Raw genomic sequence first — 16206 nt, 5'->3', positions numbered from 1 at the left:
AAGGTCACACTGTCAGTTAGTGACAGGCTGCAGGTCTCCTGACCACAGGACCATAGCACTGCTGCAGTGCCCTGAAAAGTGTCTTACCAAGACCCCCTTGGGCCCTCCTGGTGTTTGCACAGCTGCTGCTAGAGAGCTAGGGGCATTAATAGACGCAAAAAAGGTGGAGAGGCCAGGCACACTGGCTCATGCCTGTAATCCCAGCATTTTGGGAGGCCGAGGTAGGCAGATCACAAGGTCAGGAATTGAGACCATCCTGGCCAACATGGTGAAACCCCATCTACTACAAATACAAAAATTAGCTGGGTGTGATGACATACGCTTGTAATCCCAGCTACTCGAGAGGCTGAGGCAGGAGAATTGCTTGAACCCAGGAGGTGGAGGGTGCAGTGAGCTGAAATCGCACCACTGCACTCCAGGCTAGGTGACAGAGCGAGACTCCGTCCCAAAAAGAAAAAACGGTGGATGGCCGGGCGCGGTGGCTCAAGCCTGTAATCCCAGCACTTTGGGAGGCTGAGGCGGGTGGATCACGAGGTCAGGAGATCGAGACCATCCTGGCTAACCTGGTGAAACCCCGTCTCTACTAAAAAATACAAAAAACAAAAAACAAAAACTAGCCGGGCGAGGTGGCGGACGCCTGTAGTTCCAGCTATTCGGGAGGCTGAGGCAGGAGAATGGCGTAAACCCGGGAGGCGGAGCTTGCAGTGAGCTGAGATCCGGCCACTGCACTCCAGCCTGGGTGATAGAGCGAGACTCCGTCTCAAAAAAAAAAAAAAACGGTGGAGAGGGCCTCACTCTGTGACAATGTGGCCGTCACAGGAAACATGGTGGACAGTGTTGTCTTTAAGAAGACAGGGATCCCAGCACTTTGGGAGGCCGAGGTGGGCAGATCACCCGAGGTCAGGAATTTGAGCCCAGCTTGGCCCACATGGCAAAACTCCATCTCTACTAAAAATACAAAAATTAGCCGGGCGTGGTGGCTTGCACCTGTATTCCCAGCTACTCGGGAGGCTGAGGCAGGAGAATCACTTGAACCCGGGAGGTGGAGATTGCAGTGAGCTGAGATGACATGACTGCAGTTCAGCCTGGCAACAGAGCGAGACTCTGTCTCAAAAAAAAAAAAAAAAAAAAGCAACTGCATGAAAGCTTCAATGTGTAGAATAAACTCAGGCTTTGCTGTTTAGCATTTTCATTTCTGTATAATGATGTAGTTTGATTATATTAAGGAATATTTCATTTTAATGACCTCAGACTTTGGTCTTTGTTAGAATCCTTTGAAATTGGAATATTTTGGAAGCCCCTCTATCCCACCATTGTCAGTGTTGCATATCGCTAGACTTCCAGAGTCACCCTGGGGCTGACTTCAGTTCTGGGCCATGACTTCAAATGGCTCTAATGTTTCCCCCGACCCAAAACACACACACCCCATGTCTGACATCTAAACAGAAAGACTGGGGGTTGGGGAGGAAGTCTTGGTATTTTTAGGAACTGGTTTTTATTTTGAAGATTTTACCTTTAACAGGGACTTTTAAAAAATCTATTTCTGTTCCCTAAAATTTTCTAAAAAGTTTATGTTCCGTAGAATGTGTCTTACAATTCTATTTCATGTTTAATACTGCCTAACTTGAGGCCTGTGTGTGGGTGTGGTGTGGTGTGGTGGCTCACGCCTGTAATCCCAGCAATTTGGAGGCCAAGAGTTTGAGACTAGTCTAGGCAACATAGTGAGACCCCACCTCTACAAAATATAAAAAAAATTAGCCAGGTGTGGTGGCGTACACCTGTAGTTCCAGCTACTTGGGAGGCTTAGGCAAGAGGATCACATGAGGCTGCAGGGAGCTGTGACCATGCCACTGCATTCCAGCCTCAGTGACAGAAGGAGACCCCGTCTCAAAAAAAAAAAAAACCCTGCCCAACTGGGTCATTAAACTGTGTAGATCCCTCAGAAAAAAATTAGCCAGGCGTGGTGGCAGGCTCTTGTAATCTCAGCTAGTTGGGAGGCTGAGGCAGAAGAATTGCTTGAACCCGGGAGGTGGAGGTTGCAGTGAGCCAAGATTGTGCCATTGCATTCCAGCCTGGGTGACAGAGCAATACTGTGTCTAAAAAAAAGAAAAAATTTAGCTATATGATGTTTGACAGTTGAAATGGTAGGGGCTTTTTTTCTTGCTAATTAAAATATATAAAATATACTTGTCATCAGGGATTTTCTTTTGAGTTCTTTTGCTGGTTTGGAATTATGCTTTTTAAGTTCAAATGTTATTTACTGCTTTGACATAATTTTAGTTTGCATTGACTTTTTCTTTTTAAGGAATGGGAATGGAAGGCATAGGATTTGGAATAAATAAGATGGGAGGTAAGAAATTTAAAATGAAGTACAAGCATAATCACTTTTAGGCATGATTTTCTCTCTTTCCTCTTTTCTTTCTTGTTTAAACCCTGCATGAAATTCTCTTTGGTTTCAGTTTGAGTCTAGAAATGACTTCCTCCTGCCTGTCCATCCTTCCAGCGGGTGTCTTGGCTTTTGGTTCTGGCTGTCTCACTAACTAGTTCTGTGACCTTGGGCAGACCACTCCATCTCTGTGCCTCTTTTTGCTTGTCTGTTCATTGAGGGGGTTGGATCCGACCAGCTTTTTGAAGGTGGTGATTTTTAAACAAGGGTGCTAGCATTTTTTTGTTTTTCAGAAGCCCTTAAACTTGATAGATAAGTTCTTGGCAGAAGATACCCCAGTTGAAACGTGATAGAATTTTTCTTTCCCTGCTCAGTCTAAGCAGTCTTGTTGGATGATGCTGAAATGTGAACATCTCTTGCAGGAATGGAGGGGCCCTTTGGTGGTGGTATGGAAAACATGGGTCGATTTGGATCTGGGATGAACATGGGCAGGATAAATGGTAAGCATCGTGTTTTCTTCCTGCTTTCACCCACCCTTTGTCGGCTGTTGTCTCTCAGGTGACTTTTAGGCTACAGACCCACTGAAGAAGTGATTTCTCATTTCTGCTTTTCAACCGAATCAAATGTCTTTTGAATTGCCTTAAATATTTCAAGAACTAGACATAATAGTCGACTTACTTCACTTGGTCGCTAGTCTTTCAGATGTCCTGTGTTCCCAAGCTCTGCAGTAATTTTCGAGTGCAGTGTTAAAAATTGTACATATTTGTGATTATGGTCTCTTGAGTATGAGGGATTCTTTAAAGTTTGTGATCAAGTTTGTCTGTCTCTGGGAGCGCTGGAAGGGGTAGTTCTTGGTCATCTGCCCCAGCTGCAAGTTGTCCATAGAGGCGTTAATAAAAAAAGAGCCTTGTCCATAGGCTCTTTTAATTTAGCATTTGCATTATGCAAATTCTGGTTTAGTGTAATTCAAATCCTCCACCAACTTTTCTTTTCTTTTTTTTTTTTAATGAGACAGGGTCTCACTCTGTTGCCCAGACTAGAGTGCAGTGGTACAATCTTGGCTCACACTGCGAGCTCCACCTCCCAGGTTCAAGTGATTCTCCTGCCCCAGCCTCCTGAGTAGCTGGGGTTACAGGTGTATGCCACCACGCCTGGCTAATTTTTATATGTTTAGTAGAGATGGAGTTTCACCATGTTGGCCAGGCTGGCCTCGAACTCCTGACTTCAGGTGATCCGTCCGCCTCAGCCTCCCAAAGTGGTGGGATTATAGGCGTGAGCCAGCATGCTCGGCCCCCACCCCCAACTTTTTAACAGAAGTATAATGATAATATAATAACCATGTAGTATTGCATTTATTCCTTGTGAGAACCACATGATATGTACATACTGCTATCCCCGTTTCATCCGAAACAGAGGCACAGACAGTGACATGCCTAAGTCACGTGACTGGTAAACGGTGGTGCCTGCATGTGAACCCAGGCTGTCTGGCTCCAGAGCCTGGCACTTCATCATGTGGGAATCTTGCCTTTTAGAAGTGCCTCCAGCACAGCACTTGGCCCAGGGCACCAGCAGGGCTACAGAGTGTGCATGATAAATTGGAAATCTTCCTTTTTGAAATCCTCTATGTGCTGGTGACTCTTTGACCTTCCCCTTCACCACAGGAAAGCTGCTGCTTGTTTACACAGAAACTTTCTTGGAATGGGAAGTCATTAGAAATTTGGGTATAAACCTTCCTTTGCGGGTCTGTCATAACAGAGAATGTGAAAATGGGACAAGGACAGACATCACTGTCAGGCTTGAAAGGCGGCTGTCCCTGGTGATCAGGCCCTTCTTCCAGTGCACAGGGAGCAGTGGGGCAAGATATGTGTTGCTCTCTTCATGGGTGCCTTGTTCTAGAAGCTGGTAAAAGGATGTAGGAAAGTCGTCACCATTAGTAATAAAGCAACAAAGGTCTGTGTTTCCAGCGTACATTCAAGCTTGCCTGTAACTTGTGTGTGCTTGGGATTTTATTTATTTATTTATTTTGTTTTGTTGTGTTTTTTTTTTGAGACGGAGTCTCGCTCTGTCCCCCAGGCTGGAGTGCAGTGGCATTATCTCGGCTCAGTGCAAGCTCCGCCACTCGGGTTCACGCCATTCTCCTGCCTCAGCCTCCCAAGTAGCTGGGACTGCAGGCCCCCGCCACCACGCCCGGCTAATTTTTTGTATTTTTAGTAGAGACGGGGTTTCACTGTGTTAGCCAGGATGGTCTCGATCTTCTGACCTCGTGATCCGCCCGCCTCGGCCTCCCAAAGTGTTGGGATTACAGGCGTGAACCACCGCGCCCATCCGGAATTTTTAATTTTTAAGAAAAGTTTCAGAAATCTGGCTTGGTAAAATGTTACTCAGAGCAGATTAGTCTGGGCGTGCTGGCTTACGCCTGTAATCCCAACACTTTGGGAGGTCAGGGTAAGAGGACTGCTTGAGCTCAGGAGTTGAAGATCAGCCTAGGCAACATGGCGAAACCGCATCTCTCTCTCTCTTTTTAAAGAACAGTCATTAAAAAGGGAATTTGAGTTGTTGCTGTGAGGAGCAGAGTGGTGCAGTTTAGAAGTAGATGGAAACCAGGATGGGTTGGCCTGGGAGCTGTGCTGAGCTGTGTGACACAGTCGGTGGTGAACTGGCAGGTGTAATCTTGCAATCAGGATTCAGAGCCTGGGGTAGGCAGTGGCAAAGGATTCCAAGTGCCGATTCTCTGGAGGACCACAAATGGAGTGTGTGTGTTCCTAGACTGTTCTTAAATGTTCTGAGATATGGCACTCGGAGTGCTCCCCGTACCCTCTACAGCTGAGAACAGAGACTCCCTCCCACTTGATTGGCGTTCTTCGGTTTGGGTGGGATGAGCTCTAGAGCCCTTGGGCACTGCAAGGAAACTGTACATCACACTGGAGGAAGAATTGAAGCAGATGTTTGGGTTTAATGAAATGTTAGTTCATGACTAGAGTGTAGCCATTATGGTCATGTGTGCTCCCATCAGACTGCTCGTCATGCAGGTTCCCAGGGCCCACACTCAGCATGAGTCAAATCTTGATAGAGTGGCTATAAAAATGTAAATCAAAAGATCGTTAAATGTCGGCCAAGCACGGTGGCTCATGCCTGTAATCCCAGCACTTTGAGATTAATGTTGAAAAAAAAAAGATTAGGCCGGGCGCGGTGGCTCAAGCCTGTAATCCCAGCACTTTGGGAGGCCGAGACGGGCGGATCACGAGGTCAGGAGATCGAGACCATCCTGGCTAACACGGTGAAACCCCGTCTCTACTAAAAATACAAAAAACTAGCCGGGCGAGGTGGCGGGCGCCTGTAGTCCCAGCTACTCAGGAGGCTGAGGCAGGAGAATGGCGTGAAACCCGGGAGGCGGAGCTTGCAGTGAGCTGAGATCCGGCCACTGCACTCCAGCCCGGGCGACAGAGCAAGACTCCGTCTCAAAAAAAAAAAAAAAAAGAAAAAAAAAAGATTGTTAAATGTCAAAAACTGACTGTTGTGAGGCAGTATTTGACAGTAAAAATGCTACCCTTTGTGGGTGTAAATTGGAGTTCACAGTGCTCCCTGAGCTCTGGGGCCCTGCTGACAGCCAGCAAGATGAGTTGTGAGGCCCTTGCCAACATGCTGATGCCAGCCTGTGGCATCCTCGCCTGGAGTGGGGTGCTGCCTTCTTGCAGACAGGTGGCAGGATGGAAGGAGATCAGCAGAGCTCCATGAGGATGCCACTGCAGGGCTGCAGGGTTCTGTTGCCCTGCCCTCCCGCCCCTGCCACCAACTCCTGGGCTCTGCTGTCCAGCAGATAGCACCCATGAGGAGCATGCTGACATGAGGTCACTTGGGTTAATTCAGACTGGCAATGTTAAACCCACCATTGGCAGCAGTCCTTGTTAATTCATAATGTGCTCCTACTGCCACATCTCTAACGGAGTTGCTTATTTTATTGAAAGATAGGGACTCAAGGTGTTCATTACATCGCACCTGACATTTCTAAGGAGTGAGATTAATAGTTAGATTCTTCAAGGCCCTCTCAGCATGGGAGGGAGAGATTCTTCAAGGACCTCACAGCATGAAAAGTGTGATCCCCATTTCAGCCTGCATGAGATGAACACACAAGGAAAGAAGTGGCCAGCGGTAGGAATCATGAAAGGCCTTCTCAAGCAAGTGACCACTGTGGTGGGCCTTTCCCCACAGAAGCTAGGACCTTTGTTTTAAAAGACATTGTAAGGCTGGGTGTAGTGGCTCACTCCTGTTATCCCAACACATTGGGAGGCTGAGGCAGGAGGATCACTTGAACTCAGGAGTTCACGACCAGCCAGGGCAACATAGTGAGACCTCCTTTCTACAAAAAATAAACAAAATTAGCCGGGCATGGTGCCGCACACCTGTCCTAGTTGCCTGGGAAACTGAGGTGGGAGGATGACTTGAGCCCAGGAGGTCAAGACTGCAGCGAAGCATGATCACACCACTGCATTCCAGCTTGGGAGCTTGGGTTGAGAGTGAGACCCTGTCTCAAAAAAAAGAAAAAGAACCTTGTAAAACATGAGAAGGTTGTGACCCAAACCCCATTATGTAGATGCAGCCACTGCTGTTGTCAGCAGAGAAGTCTTTTTTTTTTTTTTTTTTTTTTGAGGCGGAGTCTCGCTCTGTCGCCCAGGCTGGAGTGCAGTGGCCGGATCTCAGCTCACTGCAAGCTCTGCCTCCCGGTTTACGCCATTCTCCTGCCTCAGCCTCCCGAGTAGCTGGGACTACAGCGCCCGCCACCTCGCCCGGCTAGTTTTTGTATTTTTATAGAGACGGGGTTTCACTGTATTAGCCAGGAGGGTCTCGATCTCCTGACCTCATGATCCGCCCGTCTCGGCCTCCCAAAGTGCTGGGATTACAGGCTTGAGCCACCGCGCCCGGCCCCCTTTTTTTTTTTTTTTGAGACGGAGTCTCGCTCTGTCACCCAGGCTGGAGTGCAGTGGCCGGATCTCGGCTCACTGCAAGCTCCGCCTCCTGGGTTCACGCCATTCTCCTGCCTCAGCCTCCTGAGTAGCTGGGACTACAGGCGCCCGCCACCTCGCCCGGCTAGTTTTTTGTACTTTTTAGTAGAGACGGGGTTTCACCGTGTTAGCCAGGATGGTCTCGATCTCCTGACCTTGTGATCCGCCCGCCTCGGCCTCCCAAAGTGCTGGGATTACAGGCTTGAGCCACCGCGCCCGGCCAACAGAGAAGTCTTTCTGTGCAGACATACTTCTCACCGTGCACACGCACTTCTGCATTAGAGGATGGGCTTTTTGCTTCAAAAAATTTGGATGGGTCTGTGGTCTTTGACCTTCAAGGATGAGGTGCAGCTGAGGCGATACTAAGGGTGGCTTGGGGCAGCGCCAGAGGTCTGTGCATCCAAGTGGCCTAGTGAGGACGCTGGTGGAGACATGGGTTGCCAGACGCTGCTCTAGCTGCTGCTGCTCAGAGCACTGGCTCTGCTAGGGGGCCGAGCGGGCTTGGCACAGGCCGCAGGTGTACGCAGATAGAGCGGCTGGTGGCATCGGGTGCAGAGGTTGAAGGGGCAGGTCTGTGTGAGGCAGGGGAGGAGCATGGGCAGAACGGGCTGCAGCTGTGGTCAGTGCAGGGAGGCCTGTGAATGCAGATGGAAGAATTCCACCGTTCTCTTCAAATCAGTGGCATGTTGGTTGAAAGCTTTTGCAGGTGTCTTGCAGGTGTGTTAGTTGAAAGCTTGATCTAGGTCAGGGAAGTGCATGGGAGAATATAGTCATGGTTTTTCAGTTGGTTTCTGTTTGGGTCAGTAAAGCCCCTTCCTCATTCCTCTTTTCCACTTACCACTAGAGACAGAAACTTAAAAACCATGGTTTCAGGCTGCCAAAAAGCCCAAAACAGAACAACAGCAAAGTAAGACGTGTTGGACAAGCTTGGTCTAGGTGCTGTAAAGCCAGCCTCGGCTTAGGCAGTCTGGGCAGGATCACAGGCATCCCGGGAGAATGAGCTGTACCTGCTGGTAGACTGAAGTCTGTGTCTTTTGGTGAACTTGCCTGCCTCATCCCACCGCAGTTAGTTGGGATATAAGAAGCAGCTGTGTGGGGGACAGGCGCTTTTTCTGTTGTTTGGGTTTTTTTTTTTTTTTTTTTCTTTGAGACAGAGTCTCACTCTGTTGCCCAGGCTGGAGTGCAGTGGCGCGATTTCAGCTCATGCAACCTCCGCCACAGGGGTTCAAGCAATTCTCCCACCTCAGCCTCCTGAATAGCTGGGATTACAGGCACCCGCCATGATGCCCGGCTAATTTTTGTCTTTTTAGTAGAGACAGGGTTTCACCATGTTGGCCAGGCTGATCCTGACCTCAGGTGAACCACCCGCTTTGGCCTCCCAAAGTGCTGGGATTACAGGCATCAGCCACTGCACGGCGGGGGGACAGGTTTGAATGGCTTTGTGGCCATGGTCATAAAGTGAAATGTGCCTCGTGGCTCATGTCCAAGTTGCTGAGCATATACTTTGAGACCAGAGTGGGTGGGTTCAAGTGTCTTCTACATAGCAAAAGACGGACCAGAAGCTTGGAAAGGTAATGCTATGATAGCATTAGACAAACCTTAAGGAGGTGTGGGTGAGCCGTGGGCAAGTGAGCAGCAGCACTGTGTTTGGGACACTTGGCGGGGGGTGCGTTTAGGTGTTTTCCTGAAACCTTATCTGTTGCCTAGTCACAGCACACCCAGCTCATTTCAGGCAGGGCTGGCATGTTTAAGGATTTCCACGCAGAGCTCATTCGTTAGCATTGAGGCTGTCCGTGGAGCTGCAGCTTTAATTTGCTCTATGATAACGAGAGGTGCCTCTGGGTGGATAAATGTGGGCTCCAAGTGGGTGCTGCTGGGCGGTCTTCTGAAAAAGAAGTTGGCTGGGTTGGGGGTGGGGGCTTAGTTTCCAGCTCAGGTGAGGCAAGGAAGCCTCAGTCCTGAGAACTTGGACCAACTTCAGAAAACTGCTGCTGAGCAAGACCCGATGGCCCCCTTCTTGCTCTGGCTCTCAGTTCATCAATGCGCTGGCTCCTATCTCTGGTGGGCGCATTCGCAGGTGACCCCGCACGCTGGGCCTCAGACTCTGAAGCTACGTGGGGTCTTGGCATCGTGACCCAGCATCAAGGACTCTCCTAGTTCTCTGTAAAATGATCTTGTCTGTGCGTGTGTTTCTCAAACCCCTTTCCCTTTTTCTTTTTCTTGTCATTTTTATTAGTAGTATTTCTACTCTGGAATCTGTAATGAGCACATTTGTATTGCCATAGAGAAATTTGGCTAATTTTTTTTTCTTCCTGATTTCCTTAGAAATCCTAAGTAATGCACTGAAGAGAGGAGAGATCATTGCAAAGCAGGGAGGAGGTAGGAACCGCTTAGTTTGATGTTTTGTTTTTTTAGAACAGGCCATTATCGCTGGGGACTGTAGAGCTTAGTGGTGAGAAGTGCGGGCTCTGACACAGACTGCCTGGGGTGGGAGCAGCTCTGCCTCTTTCTAGCTGTGTGACTTTTGGCAAGTCACAGAACCTCTCTGTTTCTCATAGCACTCATTTGTAAAATGGGGGATTCCTCAGGGATGCCATGGAGAGCAAATGCATGTGAGAGTGCTTCCGCATGTGCTGTGCACAGGCCGGCCATCCTCACTGTTAGAGTACCTCTCATTTGGGGGTTTTGTTTTCCACATTACAAATTCCTAAAAGTAAATATTTTTTCCTTAGACTTGATAAGACTGAAAGTACACCACCCAGCATGTAATGTACTCAACAGGAAATAGATACATGTACTCAATAGGAAAATATGAAGAAAGTATGGTCCGAAGCCCCATCGCCCAGTGATGACTGCTGGAAACATTTTGTTCTGAATCTTTCTTTCATACACAGTTTTATGAATACTGAGAACAAAATGTACTTTTTGAGTATTTTTGGAGACAGAGTCTCGCTCTGTCGCCCAAGCTGGAGTGCCGTGGCGCAGTCTCGGCTCACTGCAGCCTTGACTTCCCAGGCCTAAGGGATTCTCCCACCTTAGCCTCCCAAGTAGCTGGGACTACAGGCGCATGCCACTTGGCTTGGCTGATTTTTTGATTTTTTGTAGAGATGGCATTTTGACATGTTATCCAGGCTTATCTCGAACTCCTGGCCTCAGTGGAACTGCGCACCTCCAGCGTGCTGGGGTGACAGATGGGAGCCGCCACACCCGGCCCAGATGCACTTTTTCAGCCTGGTTTCCCTCTGCGTGTCTTGGCATCTCACCTCCTGACTTCTGTGTTGGGCTCGCTCTGGAGCTCCGCACCGGCACCATTTCCTCCCAGTCTTTTGCTTCTGTTGGCATTGGGAGTTGCCCTGCCTCATTTCTTTCTTTCTTTCTTTCTTTTTTTTTTTTTTTTTTTTGAGACGGAATCTTACCCTGTCGCCCATGCTAGAGTGCAGTGGCGCGATCTCAGCTCACTCTAACCTTCGTCTCCCGGGTTCAAGCGATTCTCCTGCTCAGCCTTCTGACTAGCTGGGACTACAGGCGCTTGCCACCATGCCCAGCTAGTTTTTGCAGTTTTAGTAGAGATTGGGTTTCACTATGTTGGCCAGGCTGGTCTCGAACTCCTCACCTTGTTCCGCCCGCCTCAGCCTCCCAAAGTGCTGGGATTACAGGCATGAGCCACCACATCCAGCCGCCCCACCTCATTTCTGATGCCTTTGGGCAAAGTGCCCATTCTCGTTAGGTTCCTTATACTGTGGGGAAGTTCTGAGACGTCTCCCCTCTGAAAGTCACACATTCTTAAAGTTGGGCCTGCTTTTTGCCGCTCAGTGTGCTGCTGTGCAGCTAAGGAAGCAGGCACAGAGCAACAGAGAGACTTGTCTGTGGTCAGTTATAGAGCCAATTAGAGAAACTGCTGAGTTTCCTCTTGAATTGGTATTTTTGACTAGGCTGCTTGGGTCAGTCACAGGCTGGCTCTGGGCTGATGGCCACTCTCAGAGGCAAGCGACAGGGTTTCGGGGAGGAGCCCCACGCTCAGCATGTGGAAAGGGGTGGCCTTGCTGATAGAGCCAGACCCTTGCTTTCCAGAGTTGCAAGCATCACGGGTGGGGGGTCCCTTTGTTCTGCTGGCTGACCCCCAGCTGCTACCAGAGCCCACTCTGCAGTTCCATCAACATCTTCTTTCCAAAGCCAGCAAATCATTTGGTTTCCCTGATAATAAGGTCCCCAGAAGTGGCCAGTTGTGTGCATTTGTACACAGAGGATCTCTCGGTGTGTGTTTTTTGACCTCTGCTTGATGGTGTGGCCGAAAATCCTTCTCTGTGCCCTGGAAGCGCTGAGGAAATGCAGCCAGAGTGGCCCCCAGCAGAGCATCCTAGAGGGACAGGCTGGGAGGGGAAGGTGGGAGTGACTTGGACTTGTCTCCACGTAACTCCTGTTCATTACCCTGGGTGGCCCTCTGAGTAGGGGGTGTCCTTGCCTCCCCCTGGAGCATTTCTCAGTGTTTGCTGATGGAGAAACCTCAGAGGTCTCAAGAATTGACATCCATGGTTCACAAAGCTTATCATAGACACTAGCACCTCACAGACACACATACAGGGGTGTTCTTTAGAAGTTGTGTTATGGAAATCTCAGCTGTGGCATAGAGCAGAGAGAATGCTGGGAGGCCCCCATGAGTCCATCACCCAGCTGTAGCTGTTGTCAACATTTGAGGGGTGTCTTAACGGTAAATGATGGTGGGCCTTTACCCCGATCCAAGCCCATGAGCTGAAGTGGTCTGGCGTGTTGTGCACACGCATACTCAGGTTCTTGACACCAACCTGTGTTTTGTGTCCCTGTTTCAGGTGGAGGTGGAGGAAGTGTCCCTGGGATCGAGAGGATGGGTCCTGGCATTGACCGCCTTGGGGGTGCCGGCATGGAGCGCATGGGCGCAGGCCTGGGCCACGGCATGGATCGCGTGGGCTCCGAGATCGAGCGCATGGGCCTGGTCATGGACCGCATGGGCTCCGTGGAGCGTATGGGCTCCGGCATTGAGCGCATGGGCCCCCTGGGCCTTGACCACATGGCCTCCAGCATCGAGCGCATGGGCCAGACCATGGAGCGCATCGGCTCAGGCGTGGAGCGCATGGGTGCCGGCATGGGCTTCGGCCTTGAGCGCATGGCCGCTCCCATCGACCGTGTGGGCCAGACCATTGAGCGCATGGGCTCTGGCGTGGAGCGCATGGGCCCTGCCATTGAGCGCATGGGCCTGAGCATGGAGCGCATGGTGCCCGCAGGTATGGGGGCTGGCCTGGAGCGCATGGGCCCCGTGATGGATCGCATGGCCACCGGCCTGGAGCGCATGGGCGCCAACAACCTGGAGCGGATGGGCCTGGAGCGCATGGGCGCCAACAGCCTGGAGCGCATGGGCCTGGAGCGCATGGGCGCCAACAGCCTGGAGCGCATGGGCCCCGCCATGGGACCGGCCCTGGGCGCTGGCATTGAGCGCATGGGCCTGGCCATGGGTGGCGGTGGTGGTGCCAGCTTTGACCGTGCCATCGAGATGGAGCGTGGCAACTTTGGAGGAAGCTTCGCAGGCTCCTTTGGTGGAGCTGGAGGCCATGCTCCTGGGGTGGCCAGGAAGGCCTGCCAGATATTTGTGAGAAATGTAAGTGGCTCTTGGGGAACTTCTTGGTGGTGGTGAGCATGAGGGGACAGGGGAAGCAAAGAGCAGCAGGATGAAGTCAGAGGTGGCGCCCTCCAAAGGGGACCACATCTCCTTGATCCTGTCCCAAACGTTTTATGCTAGTGGGACAAGTAAGGAATGTGAGAACTGTGGGTTCTGGAAGAGCCTGGGCTTCTCCACTGCGCTAGAATATGGAGCAGACACTGAGCTCAGAGACTGCAGTTTCTGATTGCTTGGCTTGAAGAGGCACTGTGTCTTGCACAACGGAATTATTTTCCCCACCTCAGCCACCCTTAGCCACTATTTAGTGACTGTGGGCTGCGCACCACAGGCCCGAGCGTCCCATCCTGCACGGTGCTCCCACAGTCTGAGCCCCAGGGAGGGAGCTGGCTGTGCCACTTCACAGCCTTGTCCCACGTGGACCTATTAGTTCCCTGCTGATCGCCTCAGTCTGAAGAGCAGCCAGCTTCTTGGTATAGTAAGAAATCTAGTGTAGTCCTCAGAGCCAGCTGCAACGTGTGCCTTAGGATTTGGTTTAATCACACATCAGTCTCCTTTTTTTCTTCCCCCTCAGCTCCCATTCGATTTCACATGGAAGATGCTGAAGGACAAATTCAACGAGTGTGGTAAGTATTGGGAACGGCTTTCTAGGTGCCTCCCTCATGCTTGCTGGTGACACAGCCAAGTCAGCAGCAAAGCCTCCCTCCCAGCCCCCTCCATCGGCTCAGGACCCATGGCCTTGCCATTGTTCTGCCCACGCCAGTGCTCAGGCAGGTTGTTGAGTGTCCTGTGATGTGTCACACGTTTTTCACCTGTATTCTCATTTCATCCTAATTTCCTTTTTTCTTCCTTTTTGAGGCTTTTGAAACAAGGTAGTAGTGTCCCCATTTCACAGATGTCAGTCTTCCTTCTCAGGTCAGCTGGCTTCTAGGTGGTAACGCTAAATAAAAACATCCCAGACGAGGTCGCTTTCCCCTTAGCACAGCTGATTCAGGGCCTCGGAGAGAACACCTAGCCCAGCAGGTGCCATGGGGAGACGCTGCAGGCTCTGGGCACACAGCAGCTCATGTGAGGATGAGGCTAAGGTCTCCTCATTTCCTGGCACATCGTGCTACTCTTCTGGAGGGCTCCCTCTGTGGCTGAAAGCAAGTTGTCTTCCTTCCCTGCCCTCCAGGGTGAGCCCCCACACCTCATGCACCCCCTCTGTTCTTTTTAGCTAGAGGGGCCTGAGCTAGAGGACTGGGCGGCTGCTTCCGCACTATCCTCCCGCTTCCTGTTTCAGCAGTGGCTCCGATTTCACCACCATTGCTGCTTCTCCATGGTTCTTGGGGCAAGCCGTTGAGTCACGACCTGCCTCTTTGCCCCGTTCTTTACCTCTTTCCCCACTCCTGAGTTTCCACGTTGTAGCTAGATATTCTGAAAAGGCCAGTGGGATCACAGCACCCCCAACCCCCACTTTTGCAATGCCTGGAGTGGCCCTGTACCTTCAAGAGGAAGTCCAGACTCACAAGCCTCTTGAAGATTTGGTCCCATCCTCCCCCATCTCCCTCCTGTCCCAGAAACTGAGCGGCAAGTGCTGCACAAGGCCCGCAGTGCTCTTGTGTGAGCCATTACTGGCAAGTCTTTCTGGTGAATTTCTGTGTTAATTCACTCAGAACTTTCCCCTGAGGACCCCTCCACCCTACCTGCCCTGGGCCCTCTCAGGCAGAGTTCCTGCCTCTGGCATTGTGGCCCTCGCACCGTTGGCACTCCTGGAGTAGAGCCTTTGTCCTCTAGGGTTCTGACCTGTTTCTGCAGAGTTGACACATACCTGGATGCTTAACAGGTGCTCAAATGAATAAGTGAAACCTGCTGGCTTTCATTTGGACAGTACAGACGTGTCCATTGGATTGCGGATGGCTTTGTAGACCAGGGGCGGTGGCGTATCAGAAATGAAAACTTTGTAAAATATATAGCCAACTTTCTGCCTATAAAGCTGGCTTTACCCAGCGCCCTCTTCTTTGAACTTTGTGAAGCGTAAAGGCGTACACTGAATCCTCCAGGAAGGCTTTTCATGGGGCAGGGGCAGGCTCTGTTAGCAGAAGAATGGCAGTGTGGCCAAGGGCCTAGTCACTGGTTCCCACCATTGTATTCTGAGCCTTTGTGCTCCAGGTGTCAGGGCCTCTCTGGTTCTTGGGGGCAAGCTGTTGAGACGGATTTTTTACTCTGTCCACCAAAATCTAACAAAATCAGGACTGAGTAGAGCCCAGACAGGCTGAGCTCTGGGTTTGCCTGACAAGTGTGGTCTCTTCCCTCCCTGTCCCAGGCCACGTGCTGTACGCCGACATCAAGATGGAGAACGGGAAGTCCAAGGGGTGTGGTGTGGTTAAGTTCGAGTCGCCAGAGGTGGCCGAGAGAGCCTGCCGGATGATGAATGGCATGAAGCTGAGTGGCCGAGAGATTGACGTTCGAATTGATAGAAACGCTTAAGCAGTTGCCTTTTTTAAACATCGATACGAGACCTCTGAATTTGTATTTTTTCTTGTTAACCATTTTAATTTGTTGGCTGGATGTATAAAGATGTTTAAAAAATTCAGTTGCTTTTTGGGGTAATTTGAATTACTTTTTTAATGACTGGGGTTCCATTTGACTGTTTGCATTGAGATTGCAATGTGCGCAATTTTTTTTGTAGTTGTGGCATCTTGTTGACATCGAATATGACTTTGATAATAAATACCAGTTCCTGAAAACAGCCTGCTTCTGTGTGCTGTGTGGGCAACCGCCCAAGGTGTGGGGAGCTGGGGTCACTCGAGCTTCCAGTCCAAGGAACAGGGATCTCATCCCCTCTCTTGCTTGTCTGAGGCCCCAGGGGTGAGTGCCTGCCCACAGATTGGGGGAGACTCTTCCCTGGAAACTGCCTTCCTGTGGGCTGTAATCCCTGGGCTGATAATGGAGCATTTGGCTGTTTAGAGCCTCCCGAGGCCAGGCGCAGTGGTTCGTGCCTGTAATCTGGGAGGTGGGGCAGCAGTGGTTCATGCCGGTAATCTGGGAGGCGGGCACCTGTAATCCCAGCTACTCAGGAGGCTGAGGAAGGAGAATCGCTTGAACCCAGGAGGCAGAGGAGGTTGCAGTGAGATCTCACCACTGCACTCCAGCCTGGGCAAGAGTGAGACTCTGTCTCAAAAATGGAGAAA

The 16206-nt window shown here is 50.7% G+C and overlaps 1 protein-coding gene across 10 annotated transcripts in view; it reads left to right on the top strand.

Annotated features, from left to right (window-relative positions):
* HNRNPM (heterogeneous nuclear ribonucleoprotein M) overlaps positions 1-15762 on the top strand; it is a 44817-nt gene extending 29055 nt beyond the window's left edge. For 4 of the 10 annotated variants that reach the window (XM_033199287.1, XM_033199283.1, XM_033199293.1 and 1 more), the window contains 6 exons: positions 2306-2350; positions 2809-2886; positions 9712-9765; positions 12213-13015; positions 13608-13659; positions 15339-15762. In XM_033199287.1, the coding sequence (XP_033055178.1) occupies positions 2306-2350; positions 2809-2886; positions 9712-9765; positions 12213-13015; positions 13608-13659; positions 15339-15502 (1196 nt within the window). In that variant the 3' untranslated portion in view covers positions 15503-15762. The remainder of the gene's footprint in view (positions 1-2305; positions 2351-2808; positions 2887-9711; positions 9766-12212; positions 13016-13607; positions 13660-15338) is intronic. The other 6 variants (XM_033199288.1, XM_033199284.1, XM_033199292.1 and 3 more) reach the window with 4 other exon arrangements.
* Positions 15763-16206: the final 444 nt, after the last annotated feature.

Source organism: Trachypithecus francoisi, unplaced genomic scaffold, assembly GCF_009764315.1.
Source record: "Trachypithecus francoisi isolate TF-2019V2 unplaced genomic scaffold, Tfra_2.0 Lachesis_group5, whole genome shotgun sequence".
Classification (NCBI taxonomy): Eukaryota; Metazoa; Chordata; class Mammalia; order Primates; family Cercopithecidae; genus Trachypithecus; species Trachypithecus francoisi.
This window is presented reverse-complemented; position numbering and strand designations above follow the sequence as displayed.